Source organism: Papaver somniferum, chromosome 7 (genome assembly GCF_003573695.1).
Source record: "Papaver somniferum cultivar HN1 chromosome 7, ASM357369v1, whole genome shotgun sequence".
NCBI lineage: Eukaryota > Viridiplantae > Streptophyta > Magnoliopsida > Ranunculales > Papaveraceae > Papaver > Papaver somniferum.
Window position 1 is genome coordinate 207,264,671 of NC_039364.1, and position 23,895 is coordinate 207,288,565.

Genomic DNA, 23,895 nt, shown 5'->3' on the forward strand with positions numbered 1-23,895 from the left:
ATCAAGATAAGACCGTACAAGTTTTTCCTTTGCTTGATACACCCCCATCTAACCTGGTACCCCAATTTTGCTTGGTACACCCCCATCTAACCTGGTACCCCAATTAGCAGCCTTCACACAATGCTCATGAATTTTTAACTTCTAAAGAAAATAGTACACAACTGATACCTAGTAGTATAAGTTGCAAATTTGGTAGTTGAGAATTGAATCGAAATCTCCGCAACAAACAAAAGTCGGAATAGTTTGGTAAAATCTAGGTGTGTATCTTATCGCGGTGATGGTTCCACCAGGACTGTATTTGTACTTCCGATAGATTAACATTTCTCAGGACAGTCAACAAGTGCTAAAACACCCACACCCGTTTTCACTCTCGTTTCTCATCCCACCACAATCACGCGAAATGAAAATGCAAGTAAAAAAATGTGTCAGACAAAGCAGCTGGGAATCTGATGATTAAAAACAAACAAACTAACCAAAATATTAGTTGAGAAAATGAGATTCGGAAGAACATAGAGTAAATCGCCAGATTTAGCCACATCTCTTATTGTTTCCTTCGGAACGTGTCTGTCCACTCCCCCCGAATTTCCCTTCTATCTCTCTCTTACTAGCTGTGAGGAAAAATATTAACATCATCTGCTTCATTGCTTGTTTACTCCCCAATTGTCTCATCCTCCATTCAAATTTATCTGTCTCTGTAATTCACCAACACTCCTCATCCATGGCTCCAGCTGCAGAAGTTTCAACGAACCAACAGTATCAAGGAGATGAAACTAGAAATGGGCAGGAAATCGGCAATAATGTTAATGCGTCATACAAAGTAACCGTGGTTGGTAGTGGTAATTGGGGAAGTGTTGCTGCTAAACTCATTGCTTCTAATACTCTTAAGCTTAACTCCTTTCATGGTAATAAAAACTCATTCTTATTGTCTTTTATTTCAATGATTATTGATACTTTTTCCAGTTAAATCCACCCAAATACATGAAAACCCATTTCTCATTGCTAATCCAAGAAAATGAAAATTTATTATCATTTATGCAAGTAGAAACTAAAATTTCACTATTTTGGTGAATCTTAATGAAAATTCAGATGAAGTGAAGATGTGGGTGTATGAGGAGACCTTACCCAACGGTGATAAACTAACTGATGTCATAAACCAGACAAACGTAATGACTTCAATTCTCTGATTATAAGTATCTGTTCTTGTCAAATATGATATCTATTCCTTGACGTTTACATTTACTTAGAAATTACGCGCATAACAGGAGAATGTTAAGTATCTACCTGGGATAAAACTAGGGAAAAATGTTGTTGCTGATCCGGACATTGCAAATGCTGGTAAGAACCATCTGATCTTCACTGCATTGCTTGTGAATTATAAAACCTGAAACTGTACTTCTAGTATCTAACTTCTCATCGTGGGATTTGTGCAGTTAAGGATGCAAACATGCTAGTTTTTGTGACTCCACATCAATTCATGGAAGGTATATGCAAGAGACTTGAGGGGAAAATAAAGGAAGAGGGTGTTCAGGCTATATCACTTATCAAAGGTATGGAAGTCAAAAAGGAAGGACCATGCATGATTTCTAGCCTCATCTCTGAAAAGCTTGGAGTGGACTGTTGTGTTCTCATGGGAGCAAACATCGCCAATGAGGTAAATACAGAAACCAAAAGAGTCGATACAGTTTGCTTTCCCATAAGCGGAAGCCATACAATTTGTTATTCTTTTAATGTCTTTCCTGAACTGGATTTGGTTTGGACAATGTAGATTGCTGTGGAGAAGTTCAGTGAAGCAACAGTTGGATACAGAGAGGATAAAGAGGTTGCGGAGATATGGGTTAAGCTATTTGGGACTCCCTATTTCCAAGTATCTGCTGTGAGTATCTCATATTTGCTTTGAACCATCATCATGTCAAAGCTTTGCTTGCAACCATCATCTTCCACCAGTTAAATAATCAGATGAAACCACTGATACATAACAAATTCAAACTGGCGATCCAGTTTTTTGCACAAAAATATTCATAGGCTGCCAGAAACAACCAACAGCATACATGGACACGAATAAAAGTAACTTAAAGTTTCACGAGCAAAAATGTTTCATTTAGTCGCTCGAATGTGCAGGTTCAAGATGTGGAGGGTGTCGAACTATGTGGAACACTGAAAAACGTAGTGGCCATTGGAGCAGGTTTTGTAATTTTCACAGTTTGCTTTGAACAGTTTCTTCGTTTGTACGGAAAATCAAGATACTAATCACTGTTAACAAACCAGGTCTTGTCGATGGCCTGGATATGGGGAATAACACGAAGGTATGAGTAGTACACAGAACACAGTGTGATTTGAGTGCTGTACACCAGAACATTTAATGACCCTATTCTTTTTGGTTTGACATACAAAAAATACCAGGCAGCTATTATGAGAATTGGTCTTAGAGAGATGAAAGCTTTCTCTAAGCTCATGTTCCCTTCTGTTAAGGACAGCACCTTCTTCGAAAGCTGTGGGATAGCAGATGTCATCACTACATGCTGTATGAAATTTTGAACTACTGTTACTTTTCCTGAGCTTCAAAAGTACAGGGCAAGTTTCAATCAACAAACTAAATTGTTGTTTTCTCCAATGCAGTGGGAGGAAGAAACAGGAGGGTTTCGGAAGCTTTTGCTAGGAATGGTGGAAAAAGGTTCTTCATTTCCTTATTAGGTTTTGAACAGATTCATTCAAGTCTAGGCTTTCAACGGCAATTGTTAACCAGTGTGGTTTGTTCTACATGTTAGGTCTTTTGATGAGCTTGAAGCGGAGTTGTTGCAGGGCCAGAAACTACAGGTTGACATCACTTGCCATAAATAAAGCTAATGCTATATAATCTACTGAATACGCTAGCAGTATCCAACTTATTTGGCTTGATGTTTTTTTTGAAGGGTGTATCAACTGCCAGAGAAGTGTACGAGGTTCTAAGCCACCGTGGATGGCAAGAACTATTCCCACTGTTCACTACAGTGCATAAGATCTGCATAGGTCTCCTTCCCCCATCTGCCATTGTCGAACATAGTGAGCATACTCCAAATTTCTTACTGGTTGAAGGCTCTGCAGAGTACTACTGACCCTTTCTCAAGCATCAACTGAAACTCCAACCAAATGGAAGACTGTCAAGCTACAAAACTTTCAGCGGACAGAAGTCTAGATGGGTTTTTGTTGACACGCGACACAAAGTGCAACACAAGTGGGTTGATATGGGGAAACTTTTCATGCTCTTAGATGTACTGGCCTAGTGAGTAGTGACCCTTTTGTAAGGTTTCTTTTGCTGGAAGAATCATAGCCTTTTCTTCATATTTACTTGTTCTTAAAGACTAAATTATGACAGTCTAATAGCCCTAATAATATCTCCTATTCCCTGAGTTAATAATCTAATAATGCAGACTCATTTTACCAAGTAGAAATTTTTACATTAAAATCTTACTATGTGGAATGAGGTACGTAAGCGCAAAGAACTCCAACTGACACCTGTAAGACAGCACAATTTCAGATTTAACTAATAAAATCCATGCTAGCAACACCAGAATCATGACCTGATTACCCCTAATGCAAAAGGATACTCTTGAGCATTTTCTGTGAAGATCGATGAACTTTACAACAAATGGAAGACTGTCAAGCTACAAAACTTTCAACGGACAGAAGTCTAGATGGGTTTTTGTTGACATGCGACACAGTGCAACAGAAGTGGGTTGATATGGGGAAACTTTTCATGCTCTTATATGTACAGGCCTCGTGAGTAGTGACTCTTTTGTAACGTTCCTTTTGCTAGAACCAGCATAGCCTTTTCTTTAAATCTACTTGCTCCTGAAGACTAAATTATGACAGTCTAATAGCCCTAATAATATCTCTTATTCCCTGAGTTAACAATCTAATAATGCAGCCTCATTTTACCGAGTAGAAATTTGTACATTAAAATCTTACTATTTGAAATGAGGTATGTGAGCCCAAAGAATTCCAACTGACACCTGGAACACAGCACAATATCAGATTTAACTAGTAAAATCCATGCTAGCAACACCAGAATCATGACCCGATTACCCCTAGTGCAAAAGGATACTCTTGAGTATTTTCTGTGAACATCGATGTAACTTTACAACAAAAGCAATGTTGCAGGTTGTACAGCAACATAAGAGTATGTTTAGAATGTTATATTATATTGTCATCTGTTTACCAGCTGGCCCTATTTACTCATGACATTAACCTCTAAATCATTTGTACCCTACCATTTAAGGGGTCAAGAATTCTAACTGAATCGAGCATGGAATCGTAAAGGGCAAGGACACAGAAAGACAGTACACATAGACATATAACACCAATACCACACACTGGATCATCCAACAACTAACAACTGACAGAACTGCAATTAACTGAAGAGAGAATAATAGTTAACTCATGATGAGCCAATCCGCAAGTTTCATGACGCTATCATGTTTTATGAATGTTAAGAGTGGATAATTTCCAGGGAAAATAGAAATACAAAAGAAGGATCGCTGATAGAATGCTGTGAAACAAGAGGATGAAAGTTAAACTTATGCAAGTGAATCTTCTTGTTTCTGCTGGGCCAGTAGCTGTGCTCTATACCTTTTGATCTCTGCTTCTTTTTCCAATCTTTCTTGCTGTAAATAAACAACACAGTATTGTTGAAGAAGAAACTCAAACAAATAAAGCCAAATCAAATTAAATCTGGAAATTTTAAACAAAGAAAAAAAGAGCCCACAAATATAGCAAATGTGTTCAAAAGACTCTAGCTAATATGGTTGCACAAAACGAATCAAGCAACTCAATGAGATCGACTATTTAAATATCAGGTTCTCGTTATTGCAGTCTCTCGTGTCTTAAGAGATTACACTCAATGAGATCAACTGGAAACAACAATTACAGACTAACTTTATCTTTCGTTTGCTTATAGAAAAAAGTTGTTGCCGAATAACAACAACAACAAACCCCATATAATAAGATGTCTTGGATGAATAAAGCCCAACTATTCAGATTTTGAACCAAGAACATATACATATGTTTATAATGTCTCCAATTGACTCTAGCTAGCATGCTTGTGTGGGATGAATCACACAACACTATTATTCGCACGCCTACGGCTTCCAGGCATTTATAATACCTTACCTAGCCAGTATAAGTGAACTATTTAAAAAGCTCAAAGTTTTTCATGTTAGGTTCCTGAAAATGCAGTGTCTAGTGTCTTCAGAATTGCACTACATGAGGTCACGGTCAACTAAAGCATATGATTACGAAGAAAGGCTAGTCGTGAAAGTGATAGGAAGCCTACACCAGAAAAAAAATTATGCCTAAACATGAAAATTTCATCCTTCCCTTGTCATCGTTTGACTTTCCAACCATCATTCGCAAACATTCAAAACAAACCAGATGAGATGAAATTCAGAAAAAAGAGGGATCTGACTAACTATCAATAATTCAATTTAATCGGATGAAACACTATTCTAGATCACCAATAGCACTTCAACATCTAATTGGTGATTATCTATCGACAATGGCGATACTATTTTGTCAGAGCTTAAATATCGACTTATCATCTTGTAATAACACTTACTCGATCTAAGTTCAAGGGCAATCATAGTTTTTCTAATAAAATACGAACCCTAACTTAATAAAGACAAAGATAATAAACCCTAACTAGGTAGTAATCTGAGATAGCTGGAACTGAAAAATTGAATCCAAAAATAATGAAAAATGAAACCCTAATTTATGTACCTTTTCGTCTTGATGAAGAGCGATCCAGACATGAACTTTATCCATGGATTGCCAGAATACAAAAGCACCAAGTGTCATAGCGAAGAATGTTGCTACCTTCACCATCTTTACTTCTTCTTTTTCTTGTTTCTTCCCCAAATTTGAGAATCAGAAATTTTATGTACTCTTCACAAGAACTGACCACCAAACACAACTTTAGTACTCCAAGAGAGAGACTGGTTATCATGTAATCAATAGTAACTTATCCGATACGCTCAAGGGCTAGTAAATTAATCGAACGGTTCAGATACTTTTGACCTAAAGTGAGTCCCACCTCCAGAGGACTAATCAAGGGTTGGGAGTTGCATTTCTTGGCCTTGAATGAGAAACTCCAAGGGAGGAGGCTGCACATTATTTTTGCTGATAAAATTAGGTTTCACCTATTTGCCACCTACACTTTTCCTATTTGTCACCTCCTAAAAGAAAATTTGAAGTAATTCTACATTCAATTCTGTTTTTCCTATTTACCACGATTTTACCTATTTTCCATCCCCATTTTTCCTAAATCTCATCCCAACTACAAAACTATTTTTCTTTTAACTCCTTTTATGTTGGGTAAACAAAACTCACCCAATTTTATTTTATCGGTAACTTTATCTTCATCTCCTACCACGTCTTCCTTCAACCCTGCTTAAAAAAAAAAAAACCTTCCTTCAATCAATTTCTCTCTCGAATTTAATTCAAAAGTAATCCACTACTAACCTCTGTAATTGATGCCATTACCGCCGCGACATCTTATACATTACCATCACTACTATTATGTTTGTATTGCTCTAATTTATCATTCTAGGGATCTAAATATAGTTTCGTTGATCGAACTTTCACTAATCTAATAGTGGTACCCCAAACGAGAGGAGTGAGAACCATAACCAATCCTAAAACCGGTGTTTAACTATTTCTTTCTTCATTAGACTTCCCAAATTGATTCACGGAACATGTTTACTGAACTAAAAATAGAGATGCTAAGGGAACACATGGTTAGGATCTCACTGTATTTAATTAAATTTACACTATAATCAATTATCCCAAATTTCATAATCTTAAATTAATTAAAAAAAGTCGCATTATGTAGCTAATGATTATTTTAATGGATGATGTAAAAAAAATCGCGTTCTGTATTGTTCTACTGGATTATTTATGTCCAAGCTATTGTATTATGTAACGAATTAAAAAAGAGATCGCCTCAATCTTCAAACCTAATAAAGATAGTGATATATAACGACTAATTTCCAACCTGATTAATTTGGTGGTTTACTATGATGAGTGAGTATTGTTTATCCAGTTTAAAAGAAGTTATATAAAATTTGGTTTGTATAGATGGGATGGAAATTAGGGAAAGAGGGGATGGGAAATAGGTAAAACCAAAGAGAGATCTACTATATGGTGACTCGTATGGATTTTGTCCGTCACACTTTGATGGTCCTCAAAATTGAACTTTAAGAAGAAAGAAAAATCAAAGTTGATCGATTCTCGATCGTTTTCCTTTAAATTTTTTGTGTTAGAGAGCCATCAATCACCATATCCATCATAAATCGAAAGAAAATTATAAAATTATTACCCATGATTAAAGAATTTCAATATCAAAATTTCAATTAAAACAAAAAAAAAATTCTTAAAATTTTAATGTTTTGATTTTCATCAATTTTACATCGTTATTCTTCAAAATTATTACATAGATTAGTTTTTAATAAGAGAATAATATATGGGTTTAAAGGAATTTAGAGATATTTGATCCTAATCGAAGTTTCCTGAGTTTCAAAATTTACCCAGAAAAACAGGTCACGCGCGGGTCAGAAGCGGCGAGGAAGAAAGGCTCCACGGGTCAGTTAGGGACGCATATAAATGTTACATTTGAGTGAATTCTTTTGACAGTTGATTCTGGTCAGGAACAATTATAACTGTTGCAAAATATGTTTCTTTTCCAACAATATATATTAGGAACCTTGAGTAACTGTTGCAATTAGTTTTGGCCATCTTGGTCGACCCCAACTGTTGTAGTAGTAATCTATTTTATCATCTTGAACAATTTTATTATCTTCTTTTACTTATTCGTCACCATATAAACGATCAGAAGACCAACAACTAGGCTAAAAAAAGAGTTGTCGGTTACATATATATATATACTGACTAATAGTATTGTATTATAATTCGTAATCGTTTAAGTTTCTTGATAGCGAGGATTTAGTCATGGTGGTAAAAAATTAAGCATACATCATATATAAGATGTAAATATATGATGTAACTCTAATACGAATACTATCTACAACGGGGAACAAAAGAAGGTACAAACTGTTTAGCAGGTTTGTTAATAATATTAGTTGAATCATAATGAAATTGAGTCGATGGATGTTGCCAGTTACTCTTGATTAAATTACCTTTTTCTGTTGAAATTGATGATGATGAGACCTCAGCCGTTCGATCTCCATTAGGTGGTGAAGTAGGTGACATAGCTAAGGTGACAGAAGAGGTATCGCTACTTTCATCCTTGTGCAAAACTTGATGCAAGGTTTACTTGGATCCATGTTGGTGCTCTCCTTTACAATCTACTAGTGCTTTATTTTCGTTGGGTTTTCTCTTTTGATAATTGATGCTATTAGAGATATTTCTAGAGCGAGGAAACAAAAATAAGACGGTTTTGGTTGACCCTCTCGGTCCCTTGTTGTTTTCCTTAACACTTCACTCCCTAATGAAGATTATTGCTTCCAGTTGTAAACTCGATTTACACGCCTGGTACCTTGATGATGGCACAATTGTTGTGATACACTTGAGGTGGCCAAGGCCTTGCGCATAATAGAAATTGAAGGGCCAGGTAGGGGTTTACACCTAAATATAAAGGAAACGAAAGTCTTTTGGCCTTCCATTGATCCCAGAGGTATTGCTGATGGTGTTTTCCCTTCTGATATTGGTAGACCGTCTAATGGGGTTCAACTTTTGGGTAGACCTGTGAGTCTTGATTTGAACTTTATTAGTGATATGATGTTGAGCAGGGTGAACAAGACTATTCAACTAATGTCCGCTATCAAAAAACTCAGGGACCCTCAAAGTGAGATGTTGTTACTTCGTAATTGTACTGGTGTGTCAAGATTATATTTTTCAATGCGAACTACCAATCCTGCTGTCCTTCAACAAGCCACTGATATTTTCGATGATCATTTGCTCAAGTATCTGAGACTCCTAGTCACTGGTGATGGCGCGGATTTTGGTCCTTTACAGCAGAGATTAGCCACCTTGCGTATCAAAGATGGTGACCTTGGCATTTATACCATGGCAGAAACCCGCACCTACTGTTATCTTGTTTCACAGAGCCAGACTGCTTCGGTGCAAAAGGTGATCCTTGGTAGCTTATTCCCACAGACAAAGGTTTTGCCTATCAGTTGGCTCTTCAGAACTTTATCCAGGTATGTGGACTACCTTCTTCTTACTGTGTCGATGATACTGCCCCCCTTCCATGCACTCCCTGGCAGTCGCTTATTTTGATGCAGTTAAGAAGCGAATCCCAGACCAATTTTATATGTCTACAAGAGACTCCATTTTGTGGAAATGCAACCGTATTAAGCACGCACATGATTATTTGTTGGTTGTACCAATTAGTGGGCTTAATCAATGCTTTGGACCAAGACCGTTCAGAGTTGTTCTTTGCTATCGCCTTGGTATCCCGCTGTTTGTTGAGAATGCTCTATGCTCAAGTTGTAACAGATCTATGGATATCTTTGGGGACCATGCGCTTTATTGTGCTAAGGATGTGGGAAGTAAGTTCCGACATGACCATGTACGTGATGTAATCACTGACATTTGTTACAAAGCTAATGTGCCTGTGTAAGGAAGTTTTTCTGGGTTTTTTGTCGGATGATGACAAAGACTTACGGCCTGCTGATATCCTTGTTCTTAATTGGGAAAATGGTCACGATGTTTGTATGGATGTCACAGGTGTCTCTCCCTTTACTGGTGAGGGTATTCGCTCCTTTGTCCCAGGTGAAGCTATTTCTAGTGTTGTTTCGCGTAAACGCACTAAGTACTTTGACAAGTGTGTTTCACATGGTTATGGTCTGGGTGTTCTAGCCTTCTCTACCTTAGGGGAACTCGGTGAAGATACTTTGTGTTTTTTCAAGCGTTTGAAGAACTGTTTAATTAGCAACGATACTAGTAGTGGTTTTGGTAGTTTTATTTTTCATAGATTAGGGATTGTTATTCAAAAAGGGGTCGGTGTCCAGATTGTTGTTAGGCTACCAACTAAAGTTGTATGCCAATCTTGAAAACAAACAATATCATTTTAAAAAAAAATAAAAAAATAGAAGAGGTTTGACGACAACATGATAAGATGGGGTTTTGAAAACTTAGATCAAAAGGGGATAGTGACGGTGGCCACCGGTGGGTTGGGGAAGTAATAGGAATTTTAGATGTCAACTGGAATAGAATGTAAAAAATAAAGTCAAAATATACAGAGATAGTATTTAAAATATTTTAAAATATATTTGGGTGGTAAATAGGAAAAATGTGGGTGGCAATAGGTGAAATCTAAAATTATTCAGACCACAAACCCAAAAGAAGCAAAGTAATATGTTCCATTTTTAAGGAACTTGAACTCCAGAACCATTCCATTATTATGTACAATCACAAGACTTTACAACTACGTTTATCACAAAGAAAAAAGACGAACTAACTGATGTTTTTTGTTATCTTTTTTATCGACTCCTGCATCTCTCCTGTTCAAGAAAATCAATGACAAAAGAGATGGGACAAGCACATCTGGTATTCTTAATTGGGTTATGTTAACTTGTATACCCGTATACATGTTAAGGTTTAATAAATAATTGTTTAATGGTATTGGAAATTGTGTTTTTTTATCTTATTCTATTAGAAATTGGTAATTCTTACACTAAAAACAACAAATCATGTTCCCAATGCAAAAAATTGTTGTTTTCATTGCAATAAAACAAACAAATCTTGTTTCTAATGCAAAAAAATGTTAATTTAATGCACCTTAACATGTATACGGGTATACAAGTTAAGAGGACCCTTCTTAATTTAATCCACAACGATTGAAGAGCCAATAAATGTATCATGTCCATATGCAAATAGTTCCATCCTTATCTGCTGAAACTAAGGGCTTTCCCAACCCACTCCATGCACAAGCATTGATAGGAGAATAATCTTCCTTTAAAGTGCTCACTACGTCCGATCTAAATCTTGACCAAACATAAACAGAACCATCAGCAGAACCTGATGTAACATAGCTATCGTCTGGACTGATGCAGGAACGACTCCAATTATTTGCCAATCTGTTCCCTGTTGCCCTAAACGTGCCACAAACTTCCATTGAACGCATATCAAATAGGTTGTGCAGATTGTCCCTTCCACTAGTCAATATAATATTACCACTTCGAGAGATACTGATTGATGTAATGGCATTTGAATGTGCAGCAACTTCACTAACTACCTCCCCTTTTGTAATATCCCACAACCGGAGGTTTCCATCAGTATGACCTGTGCAAATTGTTTGTCCGTCCATGCTAAAACAAAGAGAATTACAGTTGCTGTGGGACATCATCGTCAAAGTAGAGTAGCCTTTCTGTAGATCCCAAAGTTTTATCGTTCGATCATAAGCAGCACTAACTACAAGACTGCTTGAAACTTTGCTCACATCTACAGCACAAACTTTGTCTTTGTGGCCTGTAAGAGTATGACGAATCCTGCCAGAATTCACATCCCATGCATATAAGTTGCACGAGCTGCTTGCAGCAATAATGTATCTGTTATCATGGGTAACAGTGAGATCAAGAATAGAGCCTAGGCTTCCATCCAGAGTACGGGTAAGCATCCCAGTTTTCGTATCCCAAATTTTGACACTGCGCTCTTGACCCCCGCTGATTAACCTATCTGACTGGTATTCAAACAAGATTGAAGTACACCCACCTTCATGGGCTGGTATCTTGTGCTTGCAAGCAGTGGGAACGGTTGATCCAGCAAAGTTCTCAGCTCCTGCTTCAAATTGTCGGACCACACCATCAACTTGCTGATTTGCAAGCTGTTCTAAACCACTGGCTTTTAGTCGATTCATCATTTCTTCGTATAAAGCGTTAGCCTACAGATACAAAAGAAACATTGTTATACTGAATCACGTAATGAGTTGTCATTTTTTGTGTAGTTACTTGTATAATACAAAGTACTACAAATAAAGGAGTTCCATAAGGATTGACATAAGAAGGTGACTTTCCAGCAAAACTCAGTGAAAGGCAAATTTAATGTTTGTAAATGTTACAATACCAAGCATACCCATGTAGAAAATAATCCAAACATGTACCATACGTGGTGGAAGATGAATAGAGCCACAAAATCGCAATTGCTAGAAAAGGAAAGGAATAAGTAGAAGCTACACATATCTTATGCTAGTGGTACCACATTAACAAAGTTCCTGATAATATTACGATGTTTTCATATACAATATACTCCATATCCTAAGAATGTACCTAACAAAACTATACCTCATTAAGTCGTTCAGCATCCTGCATCTTTTGCAACATCCAACGATCAATCAACATCTTGTTTTCATCTTCAGCAGTTTTTGCCTTCAAAGTCATTTCTTCTAGCTGTGCTCTTAGCTCTTTGTTCTCACTCATTACCAAATCCAGCGCTTTCGTCTTTTCTTCCAGGCTTTCTTTCAATTGCGAGCACTCCTCTCTGCGAAACATGCACATCAGTAAAATCCCCATCCCCACAAATCACACCCAACAAAAAAAATATATGTCTTCCTACACCAACCTTGTCTGAGTAACCTCAGTTTGAAGATCATTAATCAATGTTTCTTTCTCTTGTACCAATGCTTTTGCAGTTCTACATTCTGCCACTTCTGTCACAAGTTGTTCAGATAATCTTGATTGTGCTTTATAACATTGTTGCAGTTCTAATTCAAAGTTTTCCGCTTTTTCTTTCCATTCTGAACCCTAACATATCAAAACACTAAAATCCTTGAAAAATCACCAAAGAATATTCTGCCCTAAGATGATAACCTAAATTGGATGAATTCACACTGAATTCTAGATTCGAAGAAATTTAAAAGGTTACCTGAGATGCGAAAGGCCTTGAAAGCGCTATAAAAGCTGGAGCATGAGCTCCTTCTTCAAGTAAATGACGTTTTTTTAAGGCATTCAAAGCGTGGTTTATAGCTCTCATGGCTAATTCCTCCGGATTCCTGCGAAAAAAAATTCACATATTTTCAATCAAAAATCACAGGAAAAATCCAAACATGAAACAAAAAGATCGAGTTCGTTATTAAGGTAGAGAAATTCATGAACTTACATGATCATTAATTTAATTTCCCAATCTTTCTTTACCAATCTGAATTTTGGGTTTTGACAAAACGTAGAAAATTAAAAATAAAGAATGATTTGGTATACTGTATACAGTTGTAGGTTGAGTTGGTAGTGGTAATCGAATTTTTGTCCCTATTATTGATGGTCTATACAATTCACACAATAAATATATCCCTGATGGCAAAATTGAAATTTTATCTAAAAGATTTATTTTCATGTGTTTCCATTTTTAACCTTTTATGCGTTATATACTCTTCTTCCTCTTCACTTTGGATGAAAAACGAGCAACACAGTTTATCATGGTTGCTGCCGCCACTACCATCTCCGACGCCACCACAACCAACACCATCAGTACCATCACCATAACTACCACCACCATCTCCTTAATCACGATCTACATCTCCATCTTTGCAGATCGAAAATTACTTTCTCCTTCTCTTCTTAAAACAGCCATCTCCACCACCACCACCTCTGCAATTACGACCACCTTCTCCGCCGCTAATGGATTCAGATTTAATCGAACTATCATCAACAGCATCTCCACCACCACCTCTGCAATTACGACCACTTTCTTCTTCTTATAAAAACTGAATTTGAAATCGGATTCAAATAGATCGAGATCTGTTTCAGGTTACGATTTATGGTGGTGGTGTAGCAGCGACGGCGGATGAGGTATGTTTCTTTCGATACTGGTGGTATTGTAAGTGATAAAATTGGTGTTGGATTTTGGTTCTGGTTGTTTTGGTGGTGGTGGTGCTGGAGATGTGTGATTTGTTGGTGGCAGTGTTGGTATGAGTTGTTGTTACAGAGATTGAAGCATGTTGCTGAATGAAATATGGTGGTTATCTGGGTTGAAGCATGTAGTGATATTGGATCAACTATGGTTGTTGATCCATATATTTTGGATCAACTATGGTTGTTGATCCATATATTTTGAATCAACTCCTGTTGTTGACCCAATTTTTTATTGGATCAACTATGGTGGTTTTGGTTGGAATGATGAAATTGGTGTTGGATTTTGGTTCTGGTTGTTTTGGTGGTGGTGGTGGTGCTGGAGATGTGTGATTTGTTGGTGGCGGTAATGGTGGAGAGGTACGAATGAGAAATTAGTCATGGAATAGTAGTAGAATGGTGGTTCTGGTTGTTGTAGTTATCGAGATTGGTTTTGAAGCTGGTCTTGGAGCTGTTGGTATTTATGAAGCTACAGGTAATGATCAATTTGTTGTTGTTTATATGTTTTTATGGGATCAATTGTTGTTGTTGATCCATTTTGTGGGATAAGCTCCTGTTGTTGACCCAATTTTTTATTGGATCAACTATGGTTGTTGATACATCTATATGGGATCAACTACTATTGTTGATCCTTTGAACTCCTATTGTTGACGATATTTCATTGGATAAGTATAATTATGCTTGTAGTTTAAATCATGCTTTGTAGTTTAAATCATGTAAATTTCTTCCAATGTTGAACTTGTGGTGCAATGGTAGCATGACTGACTCCATGTCAGATGATGCGTGTTCGACTCATGCCAAGTTCACTCAATTTAACATGGATCAACTTTCATTGTTGATCCAATTTTACATGGATCAACTTCCAGTGTTGATCCACTAAAATTGGATCAACTTCTACTGTTTATCCTTTTTTATTGGATCAATTATAGTTATTGATCCCCTAAACTAGATAAACTTCTACTTTTGGTTCTATTTTTATTTGGATCAACTATTGTTGTTGATACAAACCAGTAGTGGCGTCGGCGGTGGTGGCGGCAGCAACTAACTAGTGGTGGTGGCCGCAACAGACTAGTGGTGGTGGAGGACTGGTGGTGGTGTAATGGTGGTGGTGAAGGAGTGGTGGTGGAGTATTAGTGGTGGTGGCGGTTGGTAGCTGGTGATTGTTGAACGGTGGTCGTGGAATGGTAGTTGAATGTTGTTGGTGGTGGTGATGCTAGTGGTGGTGGTGAAGTGGTAGTGGAAGAAATTTGTTCCATTTTGAAATGAAGAAAAAATATTATATGGGTGAGGGTAAATGGATAAGGTTATTAAAAAAGGAGGGAAATATTTATTGTTGCATAAGGATATATTTGTAAGGAATTAAAAGTAGGGACATATAATTAATATACCCGAGTTAGTAAGCTAAACTGCTGAGGTGCAGGCCGGGCCAAGACTTATATGTGCTTCATGTGGCCCTGTCTGGCCCCTAATAGTTATGTGTCAGAAAAACCTAAGAAAAACTTTTTTTTAATAGGAAAGGAAATTCATTTAGATGCTCAAAATTATTACATACGGAGTTTATCCTGTTGAATGAGGATTTGAGTCCAGTCAGGACCATTATTGAACCAATTAAAACATAAAGATTGGGATCTTGTAAATTTGGCTAGAGAATCTGCCAAATGGTTTGCATCCCTGTGTACATACTTGCAACTCCAAGACTCTACTGACTCTAAGATACTACGAGCATCATTGATTATATTATAAGTTGTCCATTTTACAGCTCCCACATTTCCATTAAGCGCAACAATAATATTCGTGCAGTCTCATTCCAGCTTGTTCCTTACCCATCCATTCCTCTTTGCCCATATTACTGCTTCTAGTAAGGATTGTACTTCAGCTTGTTCTGGGTCTATGGCTGAGCAAGCACCTCCTCGCAATCCATTGTTGTTTCCTGCAAAATCTCTGCAGATTAGACCCCATCCTGATAAACTATTACTGTCAACATATGATGCATCAAAGTTGATTTTACAGACACCAGAAACAGGTTGTGTCCAGGTATGAACATTATTACTAGTTCTAACATTTTGGGAAGTAGGGATTATCTTAGACCTGGTCCATTCATCAAGCTGCACAAGAACATTGTTAGATATTTCCCTTACATTGACAGATTTGTTATCAAATGTTTTTGCACACCTTGCTTTCCATACTACCCAAACTGTGAAGCAAGCCAGTTCATATAGTTTAAAATCCATTTGCACAGAATTATTGTTTATCAGAAAGAAACTACAGAACCATTGTGTTATATCACTGATGTGAGCCTGGTTTGTAAACCCAAGTCTGACAGTATTCCATATGGATCTAGTGACATGGTATTCATAAAAAAGATGATGAGGAGATTCATTTGCTGCATCACATAGGGGACAAAGAATATCATGGTGTCTAGAGACTCTAGCTAACCTAGATTTTGTAGGGAGACAGTTATGCATGAGTTTCCAGATGAAATGTTGTATCCTAGGAGGGAGTTTATGCTTCCAAAACAGTTTCCAGTTGATAGATAAATTAGTTTTTGTGGGTTTATGAATGAGCTTATCATCAAGAATAGCCATGTATGCAGTTTTAATGGTAAAAATACCATTATTAGATGGTTCCCATCTCAACTTGTCTTTTCCTGTGAAAAGAATCATTATCCTAGTGATATCTCTAACTGTATTAGCATCAAACAACGCATTTAACATATCTAAATTCCAGGTTTTAGAATCATGGTTGATCAGCTGACTAACAAAAGTAATATTAGATGAGTAAAATTGAGATGATGGGGGTTTGTGCATATTTGGAATCCAATTATCTTTCCAAATATGCACAGAAGAACCATCACTAATCTCCCAAACATAGAACTTTTTAATAATTCTTAAACCTGTACATATGCCATTCCATATCCACGATCCCTACTTATCCACAAAATCAGTCAAAGGATTAAAAATTTTAAAGTATTTTTCCCTTAATATGACAACCCATGGTTCATCTGGAGAAGTAATCGTCCTCCATGCTAATTTAGTAAGAAGAGCAAAATTAAGAATATTTGTTCTTCTTATGTTGAGACCCCCTAAATCTTTAGGAAGGGCAATATCAGTCCAACCTTTAAGAAAACAACCTCTTTCATTTTCTTTTTTTCCCCACCAGAATTTCATTTGTACATTGTCCATCTTGTCGGTCATATCCTTAGGCATAGGGAAAACTGCTAAATGGTGGCTAGAAAGGCTACCTAATACACTTTGGGTCATTATAGTTCTACCTAGTGGAGCTAGGAATATACTGTTTTAGATTTCCAGTCTACTCTTGTAGTTGTCTAAGAGATGGATAAAAGAGTCGCATTTCTTCTTTTGTAAGAGAAGAGGGACACATACTTCTCCTGCAGTGACATTCTCCTAATTCTAAGGATATTATATATCTCATTCTTCACAGAACAAGGAACCTTAATACTAAAACATAAAGCTGATTTATCAAAATTTATAGCTTGGCCCGAAAATTTGCTAAACTGCTCAATTAAAGTGGATAGGTTTCTAGCATCTCTAGTTCTTGCTTTAGTGAAAATTAAGCAATCATCGGCAAAGAATAAATGAGAAATTGAAGGATAGTTCTTATTGGCTTTAAAACCATGGATAAGATTATTTTGTTCAGCTTGTATTAAACTCCTAGAAAAAGATTCTATGCATAATGTAAACAAATATGGAGACAAGGGGTCTCCCTGTCTAAGACCCCTTTGTGGCATATAAACCTCACCTAGAGAACCATTCAGCAAGATGGAAGTAGACACTGTAGTTATGCACTGCTCAATCATATAACAGAAATCATCAGAGAAACCTAGTTTCTTTAGACTAGCAATTAGGAAACTCCATTCTACTCTGTTAAACGCTTTTGACATATCTAATTTAATAGCAGCACAACCATCCTGAGCCTTAGTTTTTTCATACTATGAATGAGTTCATGTGCTATAATGATATTATCATGGATCATTCTACCAGACAAAAAAGCAGTTTGAGCTGGGGAAATGATTTTATTTAGAACATTCTTTAACCTAGAAGCTAGCAACTTAGATATTATTTTGTAAGAAACATTGCATAGACTAATAGGTCTGAAGTCCACAACACTTTTAGGGCAATTATGCTTGGGTATGAGAGTAGTAAAATTATGATTTAGTTGTTTCAATAGGTGATGGGAGTGGAAAAAATCTTGAACAATTTTAACCACATCAGGGCCAACAGTTTCCCACATAAGTTGATAAAAACCTGGTGGGAAACCATCTGGTCCTGGTGTTGTCCATGGTTTCATATCAAAAATAATCTTTTTAACTTCATCAGCAGTAGGTAAAGCAACTAGCATATCATTATCAGCATCAGAAATATTAGCATGCACACTCTCTAAAAATCTCTCAGGATTAGGAGGAGCACTAGTTTTACTCATGGAGCTAAAATGTCTCAAAAGTTCACATTCAATATCTTTTCTATCTTCAAGCCAAATGCCTAAGTTGTTTTGTAATGATTCTATTTGAGTTTTCTGTCTCCTATAGTTTGCTTTGTGATGGAAATAAGCAGTATTTCTATCATCCAAAAGTAAAGCATCATTCTTACCCTTTTGCCTCCAAAAATCAGCCTCAATGTCATACCAGTATTTGAGCTGTTGTGTTAATTCATTGACTCTGCTAGCATTATGTTGACCTGCCTATCTAGTAAGATCTGAAAGCTGGGACTCAAGATTATAAATTTGAGTATTAATGTTGCCAAAATGGTGATAATTCCAATGACTTAGACCTTGTTTAGTGTTTTTTAGGCAGTTAGTCAGTTGGAAAGCAGCATAACCATTAATATTACATTTCCATTTAGCCTTAATTAGTTCAGTACAACTATTATCTCTAAACCAGGCCTTATTGAGTCTAAAATACAAAGCAGCGTTAGGGAATCTATCTCTCAAATCTAGGGACGTAATGGCTCTATCTAGTCTTTCTAATATCAGCTCATCTCCATCTCTCCTATTAGTCCAAGTGAAAGGGTTTCCAATATAATGCATGCTGAGAAGGTTGTTACTGCTCAGTAAAAGATTGTTTTTATCTATTTCTGTTTGGCTAGGTATGTTACCTCCTTCCTTTTCATCTCTATGCAAAATGAAGTTTAAATCCCCAATTACTACCAAGGATTAGTATGTGCTAATCTAATATTTCTTAGATGATCCCATTGTCTATCCTGGTCAAAGCTATTTAAAGCACCATACAAACAAGTGACAAGAAAAGTGTTATTTTTACTATCAAGTTTAACTAGACAGTTTATCATATTAAGCTGTTTGTCAATAATTTGCATATCAATGTTGTCTTTCCATAGAAGACAGAGTCCACTAGATAACCCTATAGGATTAAAGAAAGTAACCTTGGGATATTTGTATCTAACAATCAAGTATTTCATTCTTTTTTCCTGGTTTTTGGTTTCAGACAAAAATACGATATCAGGGTTTTGGGTTCTAATGAGCATATGAAGATGATTTCTAATGTCTTTATTTCCAAACCCACAAGCATTCCATGATAAGATTTTCATACTGATACACTGATTATTGGGAGTTATACGATATAAAACAGTAAAGTGAGAAAATTTTTAGTAATGACCAATATTAAAACAATGACCAAAAGCAAAGCATGCAGAACAAAGTTTTAAATGCAAATATTTAGCAGAAAAATTGGTTTTCTTGAAAGTTACCTTGTTCTCCCCTTTCGTGTTGCTGTCATGTTTCCCCATCAGTGTGTTTCTTTATGTATCTTGTATTTCCAATTGATCCTCAGTCTGAGAAGTGATGGGAATGGTTGTTGAGTTGGTTGAAGAAGAAACAGAAGAATCATCCTGTTTTGGGTCTTCATTTCTTTGTCTCTTTCCTAGTCGTGCTTGCATTTCATTGTCTTCAACCTGATCACTTCTTCCATTCATAGTGCTGATGATAAGACCATCCTTTGGAGGTACAAAAGGAGCGTGTTTGACAACTTTCTTTGGTTGTAACAAAGGGATAGAAGATCCAGTATTCCCTATTGTTCTTTTCTTTTTAGCATGATGATAGACGCATTTATGTGTCTAATTTGTCCCAATTGTATATATTGTTAGTGCTCGATTTTGTACTTATTTGGTTATTTTATGTGTTTGTAGGTGTTTTTGGAGAAATAAGCTTTTGCGGCGAAATTGGCTCAAAATGTGGCATTTGAACCTCCGTAGATAACGTACCAGAAGCACCCCAGAAGTATGCCAAAGACACCCCATAAATACCCCGGAGGAACCCCGAAAAAGTGTTGAAAACATCCCAGAAAAATTACTAAAGGCACCCAAGGGACAAGTGCTATGCGGACCCCAGCACCCTGGATAAGGGGTAACCTAATTACTAGGGGGAGGTCACCTTCACCTTTTGAATTTGGCGGAAAATTGTGGCAGACGTGACTCATATTAGAGTTCGCATTCTTGGGACGATTTAAGGAGATTCAACCTCGGATTTTCGTTGGGCTGGACATGTTAGAGCACAACAGGGTTGCTACAAGTGATCGGACCGAACGAATTGGGCTAGAGAAGCCGGGAGAAGCAAACAGAGGCGTCAGAAGTTTATTGGGTTCTGTTGATGATTGGGCTTAGTTTTAGTCGGAGTTTGACGTAGAGATGGATTGGGATTCAGTTGATACACCAAAACAGGACTGGTATGTGTCACAGATTCGGAAAAATAGGCAGCAATTCTCGGTAGAAGCAAAACAGAGAGGCGTAAAAAATAAAAAGAGAAAACTTTCCGTGGAAGAAAAGAAGGATTTACTCGCAAGATTTTCGATCTTGTTGGCTATATATAGGATGGGTCAAGTCATAATTAGGTTTATGAAGTCATTGGAGCAGTCGCAGAGAAGTTTGTAACACTACAGAGCTGAGAAGATCAAGTTGCAGGAAAACCCGTGTTTCTGCTACTGCTGCTGAAGAACAAGCATTGCAAATAAGAACAGCGTCTTAAATTCGTAACGCTGCTACAGTAACTTCTTCGTAACAGTCAGTCCTTTGTTTTGCAACACCAATACATCATTTCAAACAGTCAGTGTTATAGTTTTTCATCTTTTAATCAATTTTTGAACCATAAACAAATATTTTGAGCAAGTGATTAATATGAGGAGCTAAACCCCATTGCTGAGGCGATAGAGGAATCTATTTTTCCAACAAGAAGTGGTATATCCTATTTTATTTATTTATTTGCAATTATTATATGATTATTTTCCTTGGTTGAAAATTGTTTGAATGATTTTTGTTAAGCAATTGTTATTTCTTTTGATAGAGCATACTTGGACCTAGGTTTTTGATGTTCTATGCTTCGGATTTACACTTGTTATTTTGAGAATCTACCTTTTACAATAGTTAGAATCAACTTGAACGAGAAAATTGCATAAATATAATTATTGGGATTAAATCACTTTGAACTTGGAAAATAGTGGAATCTTAGCCTCAGTGTTCTTTTAATATTAATATCATCTTTGGTTGAGTTTGTGACAATTTTTAGTTTGTTTTCTATTTTAGTTTTAGAATTTAAGTCTATATTTTATCCTTCGCAAGTCTGAGAATCGAACCACTTTTATCACTATCTACAATCACATCAATTTTTGGCGCCGCCGACGCGGATTTGCTTTTAGGGTTTTAGACTTATTTTTCTTTTATTTTTTAGGTTTTTATTATTTTTGTTCTTTTTTACGTTTTTGGGTATTTATCTTTTGTCTACAGGTTTTGGATCATAAAGAGAATTGAGCCAAGGAGTTTGGTGATTTCGTAAAGATTGGATCTTAAAGCATAAAGACTTGGAGAGAAAGATTAAAGCGAAAAGAACAGAAAAGAAAACAATTTCTTTTTCGTTATTTTTCTTTATTATTAAAAAAGAAAAGAAAAAAAAAAGAGAACTGTATTAGGATTTGTTATTTTTGTAATTTTTTCTTTTCTTTTTTGGACACTTGGACATTAAACTTTGGACATTATTATTTTTAAACCCTAAGGAAGGGTTGGTTTAAATATAAACTGTGTGCAGAGAAGGACGGTGATTACGATATCGCCTCGGCCCCTCGGGTTCGTACATGACATAGAAGTCGTGGCCCGAGTCGACTTCAGCGGTTCTTCGCCTGTCTGGTACGGGAGGTAAGTTTTTCGAAACATCCGCGAATCCCCTGTCAGCGGGTTTACTGTATTCCTTCGTTTGCATATATGCTGAGGACTTGAAAACGACTGCTTTAATTTCCTAGTAAAGGGCAAGGACTGGCCATACAAGATAAGGATTCGGATTTCATCACCGTTCTCTTCTTGCCCGCCTTAGGAAAATGAAACCAAACGCGAACCTAAGCCTAAAATTTTGACTAGAACGAGACCTATAGGGTAACGAGCTTAATAGGAAAGTCGTTCGAAGAATATTGGTTACTCTTTTGAGCATACCTCGAAGTTCTTGAAGGATTCTGTGAGTTGAAATCGTGACTGCGCCGCCTTGTAACCGGTGAGGCCTTGGGTATCAAAGATCCACTAAGCTTCCCTCGCCTCGATTCAACTTACTTTGACTCGGATTGATTCCAGAGGGGTTTGCTCAGATTGTAACGAGTTCCTTTTCGAAAGAATATAAGCTGGTCTAGAAACAATCTAAGTGGAGCCATCATGCTTTTTGTTTGCTAGAAATTTAGGTTTGATTTGGTTGAGTCAGCCTTGTTTTGTGTTTGCATAGAATTCCCTACCTTATTCTGTTGCATGCCTGAACGTAAAAGAGACGCCCTAGGTAGATTTGTTAAAGAGAAACCTAGTAGTTCTAAGCGTCTTGATTACCTCAATTTAGAAAGTCCGATTCGTGAAGATTCCGTTTTGAACTCCGTTTGAGGAAAGAATCCCTGATAGTCCAATAGCGCCAGAAATGGCAACTTTGAAAGCCTTGTTGAATCCTACTAGGACTACTCGTCCCTCGTGTATCAGGTTACCTGAAACTGAAGCAAATTATGAACTTAAGCCTGGAACCTTACAGTTGCTCCCAATCTTTTTAGGGAAAGAAAATGAAAACCCCTATTTCCATGTTAGGGACTTTGAGGAAATTTGTAGTACCCTGAAAATTAGAAACCTTGATGATGATGCTTTAAAACTCAGGTTATTCCCCTTTTCCTTAAAAGATAAAGCCAAGTCGTGGCTGTATAGTTTGGCTTCCGAATCAATTGAAACCTATGAACAACTTACATCTGCCTTTTTGAACAAGTTTTTCCCTAGGCACAAAACCTCGTCTATTAGGACGCAAATCTGCACGTTTACACAACAGGAGGGAGAATCTTTGTATAGGTATTTGGAAAGGTTCAATGATTTATTAGCCCAATGTCCTCATCATGGTTTAGAAAAGGTTAGGTTAGTTCAGATCCTTTATGAGGGTTTAGATTATCCCACCACAACTACAGTAGAATCCATGTGTACAGGTGGGTTTGAAAACCAAACAGTTGATGATGCGATGACATATTTGCATGAAATCGCCGAAAAGACCCAACAATGGGAAAGCAATAGGGTACCCCAGAAAACAATTCTTCTAGGCAGAGGAAACGTTAATAGGGTAGAAGGAAGCTTTGAATCAGATGCCAAAATTGCTGCTATAGCGAAAAGGTTAGAAGCTTTAGAAGTGGGTCACACTAGTGGTAGATTGGAGCCTTTTTGGGAAGGCCAGAATAATGAAGAGCAAGCCAATGCTCTCTATAATAACACTAGGTATGATAACCGTCAGAAGTTTGACCCATATTCAGAAACCTATAATCCTGGTTGGAGAAACCATCCGAACCTTTGATGGTCTAAGGGCCAGAGTCAAGGTCAGTTTAGTAATTCTAATGCTCCCCCAGGTTTTGGTTACACTAAGAACTCATCAGGCCCAGAAAACAAAACGACTAGCTTAGAGGAATCTATTAAGATGTTAGCAAAAACTCAGGATATGTTAGCACAGAGCCAAATTAGTTTTCAACAGGAAACCAAGCAGAACTTTCAAACTATTGCTCAGAGCCTTGCTAATCTAGAACTGCAAGTCGGCCAAATAGCTAAGACCT

General features: G+C 37.0%; 3 protein-coding genes and 1 pseudogene across 3 annotated transcripts; 1 reads left to right on the forward strand and 3 right to left on the reverse strand.

Annotated features, from left to right (window-relative positions):
- Nucleotides 1-527: 527 nt before the first annotated feature.
- Nucleotides 528-3,381, forward strand: LOC113293307 (glycerol-3-phosphate dehydrogenase [NAD(+)]-like). The gene is made up of 11 exons (XM_026541990.1): nucleotides 528-902; nucleotides 1,087-1,163; nucleotides 1,263-1,335; nucleotides 1,431-1,651; nucleotides 1,766-1,873; nucleotides 2,119-2,182; nucleotides 2,266-2,303; nucleotides 2,401-2,521; nucleotides 2,617-2,671; nucleotides 2,766-2,814; nucleotides 2,910-3,381. Exons 1-11 carry the CDS (start codon nucleotides 719-721, stop codon nucleotides 3,090-3,092), a joined length of 1,173 nt encoding a protein of 390 aa, XP_026397775.1. The 5' UTR covers nucleotides 528-718; the 3' UTR covers nucleotides 3,093-3,381.
- Nucleotides 3,382-4,354: 973 nt separating this feature from the next.
- LOC113293308 lies at nucleotides 4,355-5,969 on the reverse strand. The gene is made up of 2 exons (XM_026541991.1): nucleotides 5,752-5,969; nucleotides 4,355-4,640 (listed from the first exon to the last, which is right to left on the reverse strand). Exons 1-2 carry the CDS (start codon nucleotides 5,854-5,856, stop codon nucleotides 4,554-4,556), a joined length of 192 nt encoding a protein of 63 aa, XP_026397776.1. The 5' UTR covers nucleotides 5,857-5,969; the 3' UTR covers nucleotides 4,355-4,553.
- Nucleotides 5,970-10,609: 4,640 nt separating this feature from the next.
- Nucleotides 10,610-13,227, reverse strand: LOC113299452 (autophagy-related protein 16-like). Its single transcript, XM_026548470.1, has 5 exons — nucleotides 13,087-13,227; nucleotides 12,853-12,979; nucleotides 12,550-12,731; nucleotides 12,273-12,468; nucleotides 10,610-11,872 (listed from the first exon to the last, which is right to left on the reverse strand). The coding sequence occupies exons 1-5, from the start codon at nucleotides 13,092-13,094 to the stop codon at nucleotides 10,850-10,852; spliced, it is 1,536 nt and encodes a 511-aa protein (XP_026404255.1). The 5' UTR covers nucleotides 13,095-13,227; the 3' UTR covers nucleotides 10,610-10,849.
- A 9,876-nt stretch (nucleotides 13,228-23,103) lies between these two features.
- LOC113300737 lies at nucleotides 23,104-23,203 on the reverse strand (annotated as a pseudogene).
- Between the last annotated feature and the right edge of the window lie 692 nt (nucleotides 23,204-23,895).

Coding starts and splice junctions, on each gene's coding strand:
- LOC113293308 (XM_026541991.1), bottom strand. CDS start 5,856: ATGGTGAAGGTAGCAACATTCTTCGCTATGACACTTGGTGCTTTTGTA. Junction 4,641..5,751: donor CTCTTCATCAAGACGAAAAG/GTACATAAATTA, acceptor GTTTATTTACAG/CAAGAAAGATTGGAAAAAGA.
- LOC113293307 (XM_026541990.1), top strand. CDS start 719: ATGGCTCCAGCTGCAGAAGTTTCAACGAACCAACAGTATCAAGGAGAT. Junction 1,164..1,262: donor ATGTCATAAACCAGACAAAC/GTAATGACTTCA, acceptor CGCGCATAACAG/GAGAATGTTAAGTATCTACC. Junction 2,304..2,400: donor ATATGGGGAATAACACGAAG/GTATGAGTAGTA, acceptor AAAAAATACCAG/GCAGCTATTATGAGAATTGG.
- LOC113299452 (XM_026548470.1), bottom strand. Junction 12,469..12,549: donor ACTGAGGTTACTCAGACAAG/GTTGGTGTAGGA, acceptor CATGTTTCGCAG/AGAGGAGTGCTCGCAATTGA. Junction 11,873..12,272: donor ATGCTGAACGACTTAATGAG/GTATAGTTTTGT, acceptor TTGTATCTGTAG/GCTAACGCTTTATACGAAGA.